This window comes from Trachurus japonicus, chromosome 20, assembly GCF_045865225.1.
Source record: "Trachurus japonicus isolate A0001 chromosome 20, Traja_1.0".
Classification (NCBI taxonomy): domain Eukaryota; kingdom Metazoa; phylum Chordata; class Actinopteri; order Carangiformes; family Carangidae; genus Trachurus; species Trachurus japonicus.
In genome coordinates, this window is record NC_140926.1 from 13171304 (window position 1) to 13185671 (window position 14368).

At 44.2% G+C, this 14368-nt stretch overlaps 1 protein-coding gene across 1 annotated transcript in view; it reads left to right on the plus strand.

Annotated features, from left to right (window-relative positions):
* Positions 1-2325: 2325 nt before the first annotated feature.
* slco5a1 (solute carrier organic anion transporter family member 5A1) overlaps positions 2326-14368 on the plus strand; it is a 38223-nt gene continuing 26180 nt past the window's right edge. The window contains exons 1-2 of the mRNA XM_085763664.1: positions 2326-2447; positions 3114-4611. Coding sequence (XP_085619790.1) covers positions 3651-4611 — 961 coding nt within the window. The 5' untranslated portion in view covers positions 2326-2447; positions 3114-3650. The remainder of the gene's footprint in view (positions 2448-3113; positions 4612-14368) is intronic.

Genomic DNA, 14368 nt, shown 5'->3' on the forward strand with positions numbered 1-14368 from the left:
CAGATTCGGGAATCTGTCCTGAAGTATCTTTGCGCAGTTGGTATGGTAACTGTGATCTAGAACAAAAGCCAGGACCTTCCCAATAACAATCACTACAATACTATATGGATTGTGTTTGCAAATTGAATGTGCAGTCACACAAAGGAAATCGATACTAGAGAACCTACGCACACTGAGTCACTTATTGCCTTGCAGGTCAGCTAATAAACCCAATTGAATTCCATTTACTGCCTCCTCGTCATGAAGAATATTTATTTTTGCAAATGATTCTGATGTAACTCTTGGTTTGAACAGAAAATAGGGCCCTAAAGCTGCAATTGCACCGGGCTTTTACAGTAACACTAAGCATTTCAAAAACCTCTGTGTCCAACCGTCTACTTTAGCCACACTAGCAGAACTGCAACAATAGGACTACAAAAAAAATGCCAGTGCTGTTTTCTGTTAAATAATTACACATATACTTTTATGCTCTTGTGCATTCATGGCGGTTTGTGATATTGATCAGCCTGCGGTGCTGATACCCAGAGACAGAGATGATAAACCCTTGAAGAGAGGCGACAGAGGCCTTTATAATGGACCATGATGCCTCTCATTGATTTATGTTGGTTGACTGTGATATTCATTTTCTCCTAGATGCCAAAGAGAGAGTAGACTGCGTATGCCTGTGTCACTTTAGGATATTAAGTGTTTTTGGTGTATGAAGACATCACTAGAGTAGAGGATGTTTGCTTGTGCTTGCCATTTTGGTTGGTGGAGCAGACATTTGACATTTAGCCCTCTGTCAGGTGCTATTCCTCCGAGGAGGAACCACAGAGTATCAGAATGAGAGCAGGAGGAGCAGCAGCAGGATTGATCACTGGGCTTACCTAGTCCAGGAAATGAATTAATGACCTTGGGGAAAGTCATCCATCCCTTTGACAGGCACGGAGAGTCAATTCTCACTAAAAAAGAGACAGTTTGGGGTGTCGAGCGGTGCAGTAGGCTGAGCAGGCGCCCCATGTGTAGGGGCTACAGTCCTCACTGCAGGCGTTCCCGGTTCGAATCCCGCATTGGGCGGCCCTTTCCTGCACTATCTAGCCTAATAAATGAAAGGCACAAAAAGCCAAAAAATATATACTTAATAAAAGGGACAGTTTATTTCCCGCCAGCACAGATGTTTTCAGTGATGTCCTTAGATTTATCACTGAAAAATAAAATGTTAATTTAGATGTGCAAATGAGAAATTTGGAATCATTAACTTTCATTTTAATTTTACAATAATATTCTTTTTTCCCTATAAATGTTCTCACAGACACTGAACCAACAAGCACAATGCTCCTCCTAATCATAATTTGTTATCATGATGATTGTACTAGGCTATAATATGAAAATATCTCATTAGAAAGGTTAAAAAACAAACAAACAGGTGCATTAACTATTTCTCCATTCCAAGTGGGGATGTGGCAGTGTTTTTGTTTGCAACCTTCAGTGTTCTACTGTGCTTGAAGCACTTTTCATTAGTTACTGGAAGGCAGTATTCTCTGAAGAAATAAACCAATTTATTGCGTCAGAGGACCACCAGGCACAGAGCCCATTGTCCATATGAGCCTGTGACCAGTCAATCACTGCTGGGTCAGCAACGGTCCCAGCTGTCCGGATGACGTAGCAGGCTACTAAACAAGCGGACCAGCGAGGATGCTGGTAGATGAAGTCCTGCAGTCATTGTAATGGTAGAATTAGCTGAATGAAGAAACAGGGCAGGTAGGGTTTGCAGAACTGCTCAATGTGCCTCAAGTCTGGTTGAATCGTAGTTACTCAAGCACCGTTTTCCTCATAATTTAACAGGGACGTGAATGCACGCTCGGCTCACGCAAGAAACTACAAGTCCCACTATGGCTGATGAGAAAAACAATTCACCCCCACTATTTGATGCGTTCAAGTTACCTCCTAGAAATATGTTTCACCTCGTAGTCATATAGGCCTATTATAAACAATACTTGTATATTTGGTACTTGTCTGGTAAAGAATAAAATAAAAATAAAAATAAAAAATCAACAAATATGAACAAAAGATTTTTTTCTCTCTTTACAATACACAGCAAATGTTGAAGTTCTTTATCGAGTTGTGGATATAGTAGTAAAAATTAGTGATAGCCTACATGTTCACAGATAGCTAATATCGTCAGAATTGCCGATATTGTCGACAAAATTCATTTGAGTAGGCTAATCACCACTTTTCAATTTTTTTGTCTAATCTCGAGAGATGACGTGATCCAAATAAAACGATTTAATTTATTTTGCCCTTTTCCCACTTTGTTGATGCATTGGACTCTAAATATTACAAAATCCGACCGTCCCTGAATGCACCACTTGCCCACAAGCACCAGCAGCCAGCCATACTCATCCAACAGATTTCATTCAGTGAGTGGCCGCTCCGCGAGAACAACAGGCTACCTCCCTCTGTCCTGTGTGAGTATTACAGCCTCCTACACCTCCAGCCTTTCCTAGAAGTTATGTCAAATAAAATTAGTCGGCATTTTATTCGAGGCCGAGACTTGTTGTTCGCTTAATTTCAGAAATGTCTCGTGTCGAACCGGGGTTTCATGTCTTTTCAAAGTAATAACTGAGACGTTTGTGGACAGCGTGGTCTTTTGTTCTCTTGGTATATTTCTCGTTTTGACAAAGGAAAGCTGCCTGTTATTTCGCCTTAAGCGCTGCGACAGTGTGTCACCCGTACAGTTGTTTTTCATTCAGTCAGTCAGTCTTTATTAGGGAGACGGCTCGCGTGGAGTTATATTGGAAGAAGAAACAAAAATGTAAATCCACATAAAAGCAATTCAAAACAAAAGACATCCCCACAATACTCAGACACTGACACACAGGCTGCAACATCAGTGGTTCCGCAACCAAGACCAGAACCCGACCAGAACCGGACCTAGCTGAGTTCAGGTTTTTTTTTTTGTGTGTTGGTTAGATATTTGTGTCAAGCAATTTAGCGATATGAAGACATCAGTTTAAACCAGAGTGGACATATTTACCACAAAAGTCTGTATGTAGAAATACATATTTATTTGAAATAAACCTCTTTTTTTTTTTTGCTAATGTTTTTTTTTCATGTTTTTGTCTTCTTTGTAGGATGCTGCACAGCTATGGGACAAAGGAAACAAAATACCCCTGTGAATCAAGGTTGCTATCTAACAAAGAGCCATAAAATCAACATGGGATCCTGAATTAAGGTGGACACTGTAAAGACACCTCCTTTTGTTATTAACATTTAGATGTTTTTTTTAACCTTATACACTATTAACTGTAAGCAAATCACTCCATAGCCAGTATTTAAAGTGATAGAGGAGGGTGATGTTCTTCTGTATTCAGACAAGCTACCACTGTCGTTGTTTAGTGGCTTTCAAGGATATTTCAGCCCTGATGTTGTGCTGTGATACAGGCTTTTTGTGACAGAGCAGCGCTGCTGTAAATAGAAATGTGGAATAAAACATGCACATAACTAGAGGGGTTCAGTCCGCCCCGGTCCTCTCTGGCAGGGCAGCGTCTTTACTTCAGCATCCAGCCCTGCAGCAGCTCCGCCGTGTCCTCATGTGGCACTAGTTACCGACCGACTTGTCAGCACAGCCAGGAGCCGACTGAAGCTGAGAGTCCAGCTGCGCCGCCGCCATGACTTCGTCGGACAACGATGAAACGGGGAGTGACCTGTCTGAGTCTCTGGAGATCCGCGAGCTCCAGGACCAGTACATGGACTCAGAGAACTGCTTCAAGTCCAAAAGCTTACCCATCCTGAATGGACCCTGTCAGCCGGACCGTAAGGCCGCGGAGTCCCGGCTGGTCAACACCAACCACACCTGTGTGGCCGTGGATGAGAGCAGCGAGCTCCGGCCTAAAACCCCAGACTCGAGCCAAGCAGAATCCCCCTCCTCCAGGACGGACTTCTCCCCCTCCGTGTCCAGCATGGTGGGGCTCAGCAGCTCTCTGCCCGTGGACGGCCACAGGGGCGCCGGCTCTGGAGGCAAAAAACTCGGTTTCTCCCTCTCCCGCTTTATCCGCATCCCGGCCAGGAAGTACGTGCGGGTCATCCTGAGGGATTCTCGCTGCTTCCTGTTCTGCATGTGCTACCTGACCTTCATCCAGTCCCTGATGGTCTCGGGCTACCTGAGCAGCGTCATCACCACCATCGAGAAGCGCTACAGCCTCCGCAGCTCCGAGTCCGGCCTGCTGGTCAGCTGCTTCGACATCGGCAGCTTGCTGGTGGTGGTCTTCATCTCCTACTTCGGCGGCAGAGGTCAGAGGCCGCGCTGGCTGGCTGTGGGCGGCGTGGTCATCGCCATCGGGGCGGCGTTGTTTTCCCTCCCCCACTTCATCTCACCGCCCTACCAGATCCAGGAGATGAACTCGTCAACGGGTCGCGAAGGCCTCTGTCAGACCGGCAACGGCAGCGGGCGCGACCTGCTGGACGTTTCATCGTGCCCTCGCGACCAAGAGGGCAACGAGCACAACCTGTACGTGGCTCTGTTCATTGTCGCCCAGATCCTCGTGGGCATGGGGTCGACGCCGATCTACACCCTGGGGCCCACCTACCTGGACGACAATGTGAAGAAAGAAAACGCATCTCTCTACCTGGGTAAGCCAACCGGAACGTACCAGTAGCTGAACAGGAGGCTAGATTAAAGCTACGTGTAAGCACTTCAGTCAGAGAGAATACATCACCTCCATCCTGTAATTCATTTCACTTCACATGCTGATGACTGACATTTACATAAAACAAAAAAATACTTTAGAGTACTACTAATAAGGTGTTTTTTTACATAAACCAAACCTGCAGAATTTATTTGAATAAATCCAATTTGCTTTTTAGACTTCAACCCTGCTCTGCAGTGCACTGCAAACTGTTAAGTCTGGTGTGTGGCTGGAAGGACGCAGAGCTGAGTTAAAGAGTCAGTGATCACTAACACAGTTGGTGTGAAGTATCCAACTAGACATTTATCAATGAGCTGATTTTATTTCCGCTATAAATGGACTGTATTTTTGGGGATTTTGATGAATTCAGAGGACAGCTTTCGTCTGGTATGGTGCTGCAGACGTTTACTAGGAAATGAATGTACATGTAGGCTACATGTAAACCCTGCAGGGCTCAACCACACACTCACCCACCCCCAGCCCTCTGTCCTTTTTGATTTAATCTCTCTAGCATGCAACCTCTGCACCACACTGAGGTAAATACAGAGACTGCAAAGTCAACCTTGGGCCATGAGCACATGAGAGAGGAGTGCGGGGCGAGAAGCAGAACTGGGTTGCTTATGATTAATGGTCCAGTATTGTGTGCGTGTGTGTGTGCATGCGCAAGATACTGCTGTGTCCTCAGGCTTGTGTGTGTGGCTAGCAGCAGTAAAGCAACATGCTCTAATCTATAGCCAGAGAAGACAAGGATCTGGTGTGTTTGAATGTTAGCAGATTGTTTTCATCACCGATGTAACGCTGCATTCCTCCTTAAATCATTCGGACAGCTCCTTTAACATTTCAGATATCAGCTAATATATCTGGCTTTACCTGCCTTAATGGCTGAGCTCTGAATTATTAGCTGTATATAAATATCACATACTGTACATAGCTCGCGGAGCAGATCATGACTGCAGAAGTAATCCCTCTCTGTCTGCATGTACACTTTAGATAGGTTATTGGGCCATGGGGCACCCCTCAGTCTGCTGCAGAACCTCACACAGATGGTCCCTGTCCTACTGACCTTAAGTGTAGGGGCCCCACCAAATCTTTATCAATATGATCTATTAAAGATTAATCCATAACATGTCCAATCTGAGACCACAAAAAGTAGTTCATGCCAGAGCCTGGATTTATATTCAGATCAATCCTTTTTGTCTGACAAATAAGGCAAAATCCCCAAATACTCAGTAATTGTCTCATTTAAGATGCTACGCCCATTGAATGTTTGTATTTCTGTTGATAAATGACTTATAGATTATTCATTATCAGTTTTAATAGCCTACTTATTTCATTGTGTACCCATCTGCCAGCCTGTGTGCACCTATGTGAGGAGGAGAGGAGGAATGCTTGCACTCCTTTTATACAGAAAAAACAAAACAACCAAAACAACAACAACAGACGAGATGGTTGCACAGCATTAGGCAGTGCTGACACTAGCCCTTCATCACAACATTGCACAGCCTATGGAGCATATTTGCTGTCGAGTCCTCTCGCTGGCTGCCCCGCTGCCCTCGAGACCCAGTATTGATCAGATCCCTGCGTCACGGGGAGCCAATGCAGCATAGCTATTGAACCAGCCAGGAAAACAAGGAGAAAACAGCCTCAAACAGCAACTCGCTCTGCACCTCACCTCGGCCAGGTACTCCGGGGCAAAATGGGCCGAGGTTTGCGGCGACGGGGCTCACCGAGCCGTCGATACTTCTGCGCGTCCACACGTCCATCATCGATAGCAGCACTTGCTCCAGTGACCTTGATGAGGGTTCACAGAGGGATAATCTGTTTTTGTTCCAGCAAAACATTGTTTGGGCAAACTGAGACATGTTCTGACATGTCAGAGTGAGTAGAACAATTGGTGAGGGAGGGAAAAAAAAAGTCCTTGATTTGAGTTTTTGATATTCGCTGTAAAATAACCATGGTAACTGCGCTCCAGTTTTTATTATTCAGGTGTTCAGGGTACATATCTGACATTCTGGTATGTGAACCTCAGGTGAAGGAGTCCAGGTGCTTGCCATTTGTCTTTTTGCTTTCATGTTAGTTTGAGTGGAAGCCCCAGGCTATGAGAATTAAAAGACACAGGAACTCCTCAGTTCACTCGTTGAAAAAATACACCTGCTCTGTGCCAAGCTTAAGAAATACACCAAAATATTAATGATTTTTTTCCCCTCTCTAACAATCAACCAACAAGAGGGAAGAGAGCCAGACCTGCTATGGCTATTCATCCAAAAGCCCTCAAGTCCATTTGCATGATTTCTCAACATAATTTCTTTTCAGATATAGGCTACCCATATCTTGAGGAGACTTCCCCCGACATTTACCTTAGGGTGGTTTCTCACCCCCCCTCAAACCCATTTATGTAAACCCCATCTCAATTTGCTCTGGCTCAGAGGGGAGGAGTTGCTCTCTTTTTGTAGGACAGTGCAGTCTACACTAAGGGGTACTTCTGGTGCCCTTGGAGAGGGAGGAAGAGTATGTGTATGTATGTGTGTGGGGGGGTGTTTTTTGTATAGGCATGCACTATACACAATAGGACATTCCCTTTGTCCCGTTACACAAATTCTCAGCTCTGGCCCCACATCACTATGGTAATGTAATGAGTGCGGCATCTGAACTGAACTTTACCTCTTGTGCTATAGTTTGTCAGTAAAATTGGTAGATTGCTTGCTTTTGCAGAAGTGGGTTTGGTAACACTTTATAATAAGTACACACTATTAAGCATTAGTTAAGCATTAAATACTGAATTCATCATTTATAACACATGAATACTCATTGTTATTTATATTATATACTATTTATAAACACAGTTAAAAATGTTTTACTCATAATTGATGAGCACTAACCTATTTATAAACTACATAGTATTACTATGAGTATTCATGCATGCATTATAAACAATTCAGTATTTATTAATGCTTAACTAATGCTTAATAGTGTGTACGTATTATGAAGTGTTACTGTGTTTGTTTTTTAGTTGTTTCTGTAAGACATGATCCTCTGGGTAAAAAGCGGTAGCTTCGGTAGTCTCGAAGTAGGAGCAGTGTGCACGTCCGCCTCCTTCCCTCTATTCTCCCTTTCTGCTCTGACAGATTTACAACATACATTTCTTTGCCGTTACTATGGTGAACATTTGCCTGCGCCCCTTTAGGAGAAGCCGCTCTATGTCGTGTGAAGCTGGCTCCTCGCATTAAATGAGATTTCAGTCCCATATGTGGTAAAAGATAAACTGAAGACAAACTTGTGCAAAACTCTCGTCATGATGAAAATCTTTTCATCTCTAACAATCTGTTGCCATCTCCATCTGATTTGGCAACACAATGACCCACAGATCTAAATGATCAATAATCTAGAATCTCTTCATCGATTTGTTGATTCATTCCAAACTTTAGACAGCGGCTGTGACCTCCATTATTTGGTGAGGCTGTTTTTTTTTTCTTCCACCGACCGCCTCTCTGATTTACAAGCTAATGATGCTGAGAAGCAGTTATTGATGTGGAATGAATGGAGCAGTAAGGTTTGATTAGATTGCTGTCTGCGTGTCCACATTACCTATCAGAGGAGGCATATAAACCCAGCTCGCACTGAAAAAAAAACACGCCTGAAATTCCCCCTGTTATCATACGCCTTTGTTTATGCACTGTTGTTCCTTTATAACCTTTTTATTGTCTAGACTTTGAAGGCTCTTTGCATGCAGAGATGCTGCCCTCTCTACATGCAGGATAAGGTTAATTAATTCCTCCCTGGCCAAACGCTGTCTCGCTGCTTCTGCATTAACTACTCTCCAACGCAGATGACTCCGAAACTAACAGACCAGTGTGTGTGTGTGTGTGTGTGTGTGTGTGTATGTTATTGGTGCTTGTGCATTATTAATGATTTATTAGCTCCTCACGAAAACCTGAGGCCTCCTGGTGTAGCCTCTGCTCGGCATGCTGGGACTGTAGAGCAGTTACTGAGGAGGAGGAGGAAAGGTGGTGCCCAGTTAAGGAAGAGCAGAGCTTTAACACCCGCAGGGAGACGGCCTGATCGCTGCTCTTCTCTGACACACACACTTGCACTCACGCTCGCATAAGCACGAGGGGTGTGTTCTCTCCTCCCTCTGACAAATTTAGAAAGAACAGTTGCTCCCGGTCTCTCTCCTGAGGTGTGTTTGCGTGCGTGCGTATTTGCGTAACGTGTGTTCCCCTCAAGATTAGAGAGAAAAATTAGCAGTGTATTTTAGTTTACAGTTGAACCTCAATTTTTTTCATTATTATTACCATTTTTGTAATTCATATCATCAGCCGAGGTCCTGGCACAACCCCTCCTGTGCTCACTCAGTCAATTTCATTAAACAGTGTGTCCTGTTCTGCTCAGCAGCAGCCAAAGCAAATGCAGATTGAGCACACACAGGAGCAAACACACAAGTCCCCAGAGAGCCTGCCCCCCCCACCACCACACACACACACACACACACACACACACACACACACACAACTCGCCCTACTCTCTCCCTCTTTCTCTCTGCCCCCTCACCCCCACCCCCCTCCAGGCTGCACGATCGCATTTCATGGGGTTGGTTAGGGTCCACGTTTGGCCCCGTCAGAGGCTGGCTGGCACTCGTATAGAAAGAGGGCCGGTCCTGTTTCATCACTGTCCCCTTGACTTCTTCTCACAGAGGTTTTAAATATCGCTGCACCCACCCCACCCCCTCCTCCCTCCCTCCACACGGTCCTGTTGGCCACACAGGCCCTCAGGGTTACTCAGCAGCAGACGACCTTTTTAGCTGCAGACTGCAGGGTTGCCAGCTCTGAATACTACAACCACTATGACTCCCCCTGCGAACTTCTCACCCCCCTGTGATGAAGCCTGCGCCGCCGATGACTCTCTTCTGTGCTCTTAACATCTTTCACCGTTCTCTACAGCGACCTATTCCTTACAGATGATAATCTCTTAGATTCGTCTGCAGGAGAGACGAGGTGTGGGAGTGTGTTTCCAGAGGCAGGGGGTCTTAAACCACACTCGATTGTTGTGTAGTCATTGCTCAACCTCTCCGGCCGATGCCTACTAGTGGCTATTATTCAATGTTGTGACCGGGTTGTTTTGACAGTGTGGGAATGTTCCTGGGGAAATGCCTCAAGAGTTTTTTTGTGTGTATGTGTGTGTGTGATGGCAGGAACAACGTGAAACCTTTTGTTTTCAGCTATGCGGGGAAATAAATGGACATTTTTTTCCCTTTGTTCTTGCTGGCTCTTTGCTCCATGCTGTTTCACCAAATCCTGCTTGATCCCTGCCTCTTTTGGGCTCAGGTTGAAATTTAATAATGGGCTCAGGTTGAAATTAAACAATGGCCTAAAAATAGCTTTGAAGGGGTTTATAATTGTGAGTGTTGCTATTTCTCCTACTTTTCATCTTGGAAAATAAACTGTAATTCAGAAATTCAGAGCGATTGATTCTGCAGCTGGGTTGTCTCTGTGTTTAACCAGATGGTACAGTACAGTAACCAGCTAAGAGCTCAGGGCCACAGACACATGAAACCATGAATCCTAATTATTGAACGTCTCCGGATTACATCATCAAAGCTTCTGCCAGCTACAGTGCTTCATTCACAAATGAATTCAATTCACATTTTACTGTGTCATCTTAACTTGCAAATAGCATCTGTTTTTTTCTAACCTTATTTTCTGTCTAGATATGCTAAAATATTGCTTTTATCTCCCTGACCTGCTACCTCCCACCTCCCATTCTTCTTTGAAAAGTCACATGAAAGTGAAGAGAAAAGAAGATCACGCTCTTGAGTTGTCCTTTTACCTTTTTTTTTTAAATTTTTTATCTCTGCTGGCTGAAAGTACTCAAAAACCTGCCGCCCCTCTGTTTACGTTGCTCTGATTAAGTTAATTGGCACAGAAACATCCCCTTCCTTTGCATGTTGTGTCCATTCAGGAAATGAGTTATTCTCAGTAATGAGTCGATGATTATCTGTTGCCAGAGTTGGAGCATGTCCTGTGGTAGATATCAGGGCAGAAAGGGCACTGTTGCTTTCAGGAACTCTATTCCCAAAAAAGACAGAAACTCTGCTTGAGATGCTTCAGGCTTCAATGTTTATGACCTGCGTCAACTCTCAGTGGATCAAATAGTTGCATATACTGGACAGAGACAGCCTGTACATCTACGTCAAGCTGAATTACATTCCCTTCTCTCCCTCTGGGGCTTTTTATCTGCTCTGCTCGGTCTGCCCACCATGTTGATTCAGCCCTGAGGAGTGTTGTTTTGCTTCAAAGATGAAAAAATCCTGGTGTTATGCCCTCGGAGTGCTGGAACGGCCATTGTTCTCCTTGACCCCCCTCTGCGGCAAAGATGGAAAATGAGGCGAGGAAGGGATGCTGGAGGGAGAAGTGTTAATGGCATTTACATAAGTGTTAGAACATGTGGAGTACAGAATAAAAAAGCTGTGGTATTGTTCACAAATATGAGGATAATGTCCGCAAATCTCTTCCCCATATGGGCATCCAAACACATGTGTGAGATTATAGCGGAACGTTACGAGACAGAGTTGTTTTGAGGTAAATTAATGCAAAACTGCTGATACGCGTTCCTGTCAAGGCCAGTTTTTCGGCAAGCAGTCTCTGCATTTAAAACAACTCTGCATTTAAAACAACTCTGTCTCGTAACGTTCCGTTATTATCTCATAGCTTGGTGAATGTGCAGGTCACAACTTGTCCATAAGAGCGTTTTGGAGTTGTTGGATTGTGTATTTGACGAGTTTGATGAGGGAAACCAAGAAATCCCATTAGCCTCCGTAGCGTAGCTCTGAGCAGCTCATGGCTCTGCTCCACCGTTCTAAAAATAGCTTGCAGCGACAAATAAAGGTAACGAACCTACTGGTATGACTATATGGATTACGGCAATGGGCCAATTTGCCAAAATGTTGAACTATCCCTTTACATTTTGAAATACAAAACACTGACTTTTTGTCAAATTGGTATGTGTCCCCTCCTGACCTTCAGCTGTTGTTCTACTGTGCCGGCTGAACATGGCAGACCCATCTGTGTTGAGGGTCCTGAAGGGACAGGAGCCCACTCTGAGGGAGATGGATGGCACTAAACGTTTCCTGACCTCACCCTGTGGGATTGCCGCTGCACGCAAACACACACAAACTCCCAGGCACATGCAGATGTGCCGAAAAATAATGCATTGGGACCAAAAAATGCAGCCTGACAGGCGTACAGAGTGGGGCGAATTTTTGCCATGCACATTCATCTGTCTGTCACAGCGGCTCTGCCAGGCTCTGTTACGCCACTAAATGTAGCATTAAGCTGGTTGCACATTATATAACGCGGGGCTAATAGGCTAACATGTAACTGCGATATAGCTCACTGGAGAGACAGTGTTTTGACAAGAGTCATCCACGGATGTGTGTGTGAATGTTGGCTCATACTGTAGTAGGAAGTTGGGGAGAAAGCGGTGTCTAATAGCTTCTGAAAATACACAGTAGGATTCTTAAAACAGCTGGATGCAGGTGTTTCTCAGTCTCAGTCCTTTCAGGCTTTTGTTCCTGTGCAATTTACATCTTGGGCGCCTAGTTGCTGGTAGAGAGGATCCAGGGTGTGGATGGGGAGAGCAGCTGTTGCAGCTTGCAGGGAGCTTGCTCAAGGGGTGTGTGTGTGCATATATCTGTGTGTGTGTGTGTGTGTGCACCTTGGCAGATGGGGGGTGGGGGAGTCTAGGCTTTTGGGGGTTGTGAGCACAAGTGTTTTACAGGAGGTGGAGCTTTGTGGTGCAGAATGGCACACTTGGTTTTCCTGCAAGCATGCTGTGGTATTTAAACATCTGTGCTTGTGTGTAGAGAATGCAGGGAAGTCTGACCCATCAACGTCAGGCATGACTGGCTTCATACACTCCTGTCACAGTGTGTAGGAGGAAACGCTGCTGCAGAACAGTGCGTCGAGTCCTTAACTTGCCTATTTCTTACCTGCATTAAGACCAAACAGTGAAATGAAAGCAGCACTGCTCCACTCCAACTGCTGCATGTTCAGCCATAGCCTTGTATTAAGGTGAACAGTAATCAGTGATCCACATCACATAATATCTGAAGAATATGTACTCCTTCAGTCAGTACAAGCAAATCCAATTTTCTTATTGATGTTACGGATATGAAATTCACAAAGGTCACTTATTTGCAAATACACATGCAGGCATGAAGAATAGAGGTAAATGTGATTAAAGATGCCTTGTGGTTATGCCCACGCTCCAAATACCTCATTCATGGCCACTAATCAGCTGACAGATCATCTGCCACACTCTCAAATGCCGCAACAATATGTATACATGGACGCATACAGAGTGCTAACAGACTTGTTTGGTGAAACATTTGGAAGCACACCGTGAGTGTATGTGTGTTTTAGAAGGCCATAGAGGTTCAGATTGGCAGGATGATGTGCATGTTCAATCAGAAAAACCATAAAAACTACATAAGATTTAGTCACTTTGTCACCTTTTGTCGGGTAAATGTCCGACCCATACTATTTGACAGAGGTGTTTTGCCACAACAATGTTGTTTTTGACCTAGAATGGCCTGTCTAAACCTTAACTTTGCCTTTAATCACATAAATCTGATGACTAATCCCAACCTAGAATAGCAATTTGTTGACTTCACAGCTCAGCCAGAAAGTGGGAAAAAAAAATCAAGCTTAACAGTGGACTCTCTGTCCCTTCCTGTTTCCCAGCCTGTACAACATGTTCTGCACACACCGACCTACGCTTTACTCTATATTACCTCTGCATTCAAAAGACGGCCCTTTTCAGTCATTCATCACAGGCTGTTAGTCCAGTATCAGATAAAACGGTGTATTTGTTCAAATTATGTAAAAAGAATCGGAGTAAAAGTCACAAAGGAAGATGGATTATGAGGAAAATCCCCCGAAGATGATGGATTGGACAATTCAGTCGGGAGAAAAAGGATTTACTAAATGCGGCAGTGTGTGAAAGACTTCTGAGAGATATTAGAAAGTGAAGTGATATAAAAAGGAGAAAGGAGAGAGATTTCCAGCTGTATAATAAATAACACTAACGATGTCATAGAGCGCCTCGCCTCCTCTGTAACTACCATAAAAATAGGACTGCTATGTGCAAAACAAAAATACCTCTCCCAACGGTGGGGAGAAGGAAATTAAACGTGACAATAAAATCAAGTGACTCATCGATCATTCATACCCACAGCTTCCAGTTGTTCATGTTTATTAAACAACATATCTATGTACAGTTTGCTATATGCTTTATCAGGTGTGCCTCAAAATAGTCTTATTGAAAACAATGAATAGCCTTGGATGAGTATATTACTGTATCAGTCAGTGACAGATGCATGTGGTCTGTGTTACAGTATTGAAGCCAAGTGGGGGGGAAACGGTTGCAATTGCATTTTATTCCTGTGCCAATCTCAACAACATAAAAGTCAGAAGACAAGCAACTGGAAGCAAGAAGATGAAATACAAAGTCAGATCACATAAGTTACCAAAAAAAACACACAATTTTGCTCAATGTAATTCACAGTAGTGTCTACATTAAATATATTTTTGCTGTTGGACTCTCTCATGCAGCCGTACTGTTCCCCAGCCTTTTTTCCCAGCCGCAGCAGATTGCTGTCGGTGCACGTCCAGATACCTTAGGTCTGCAATGGAATCAGCAGAAAA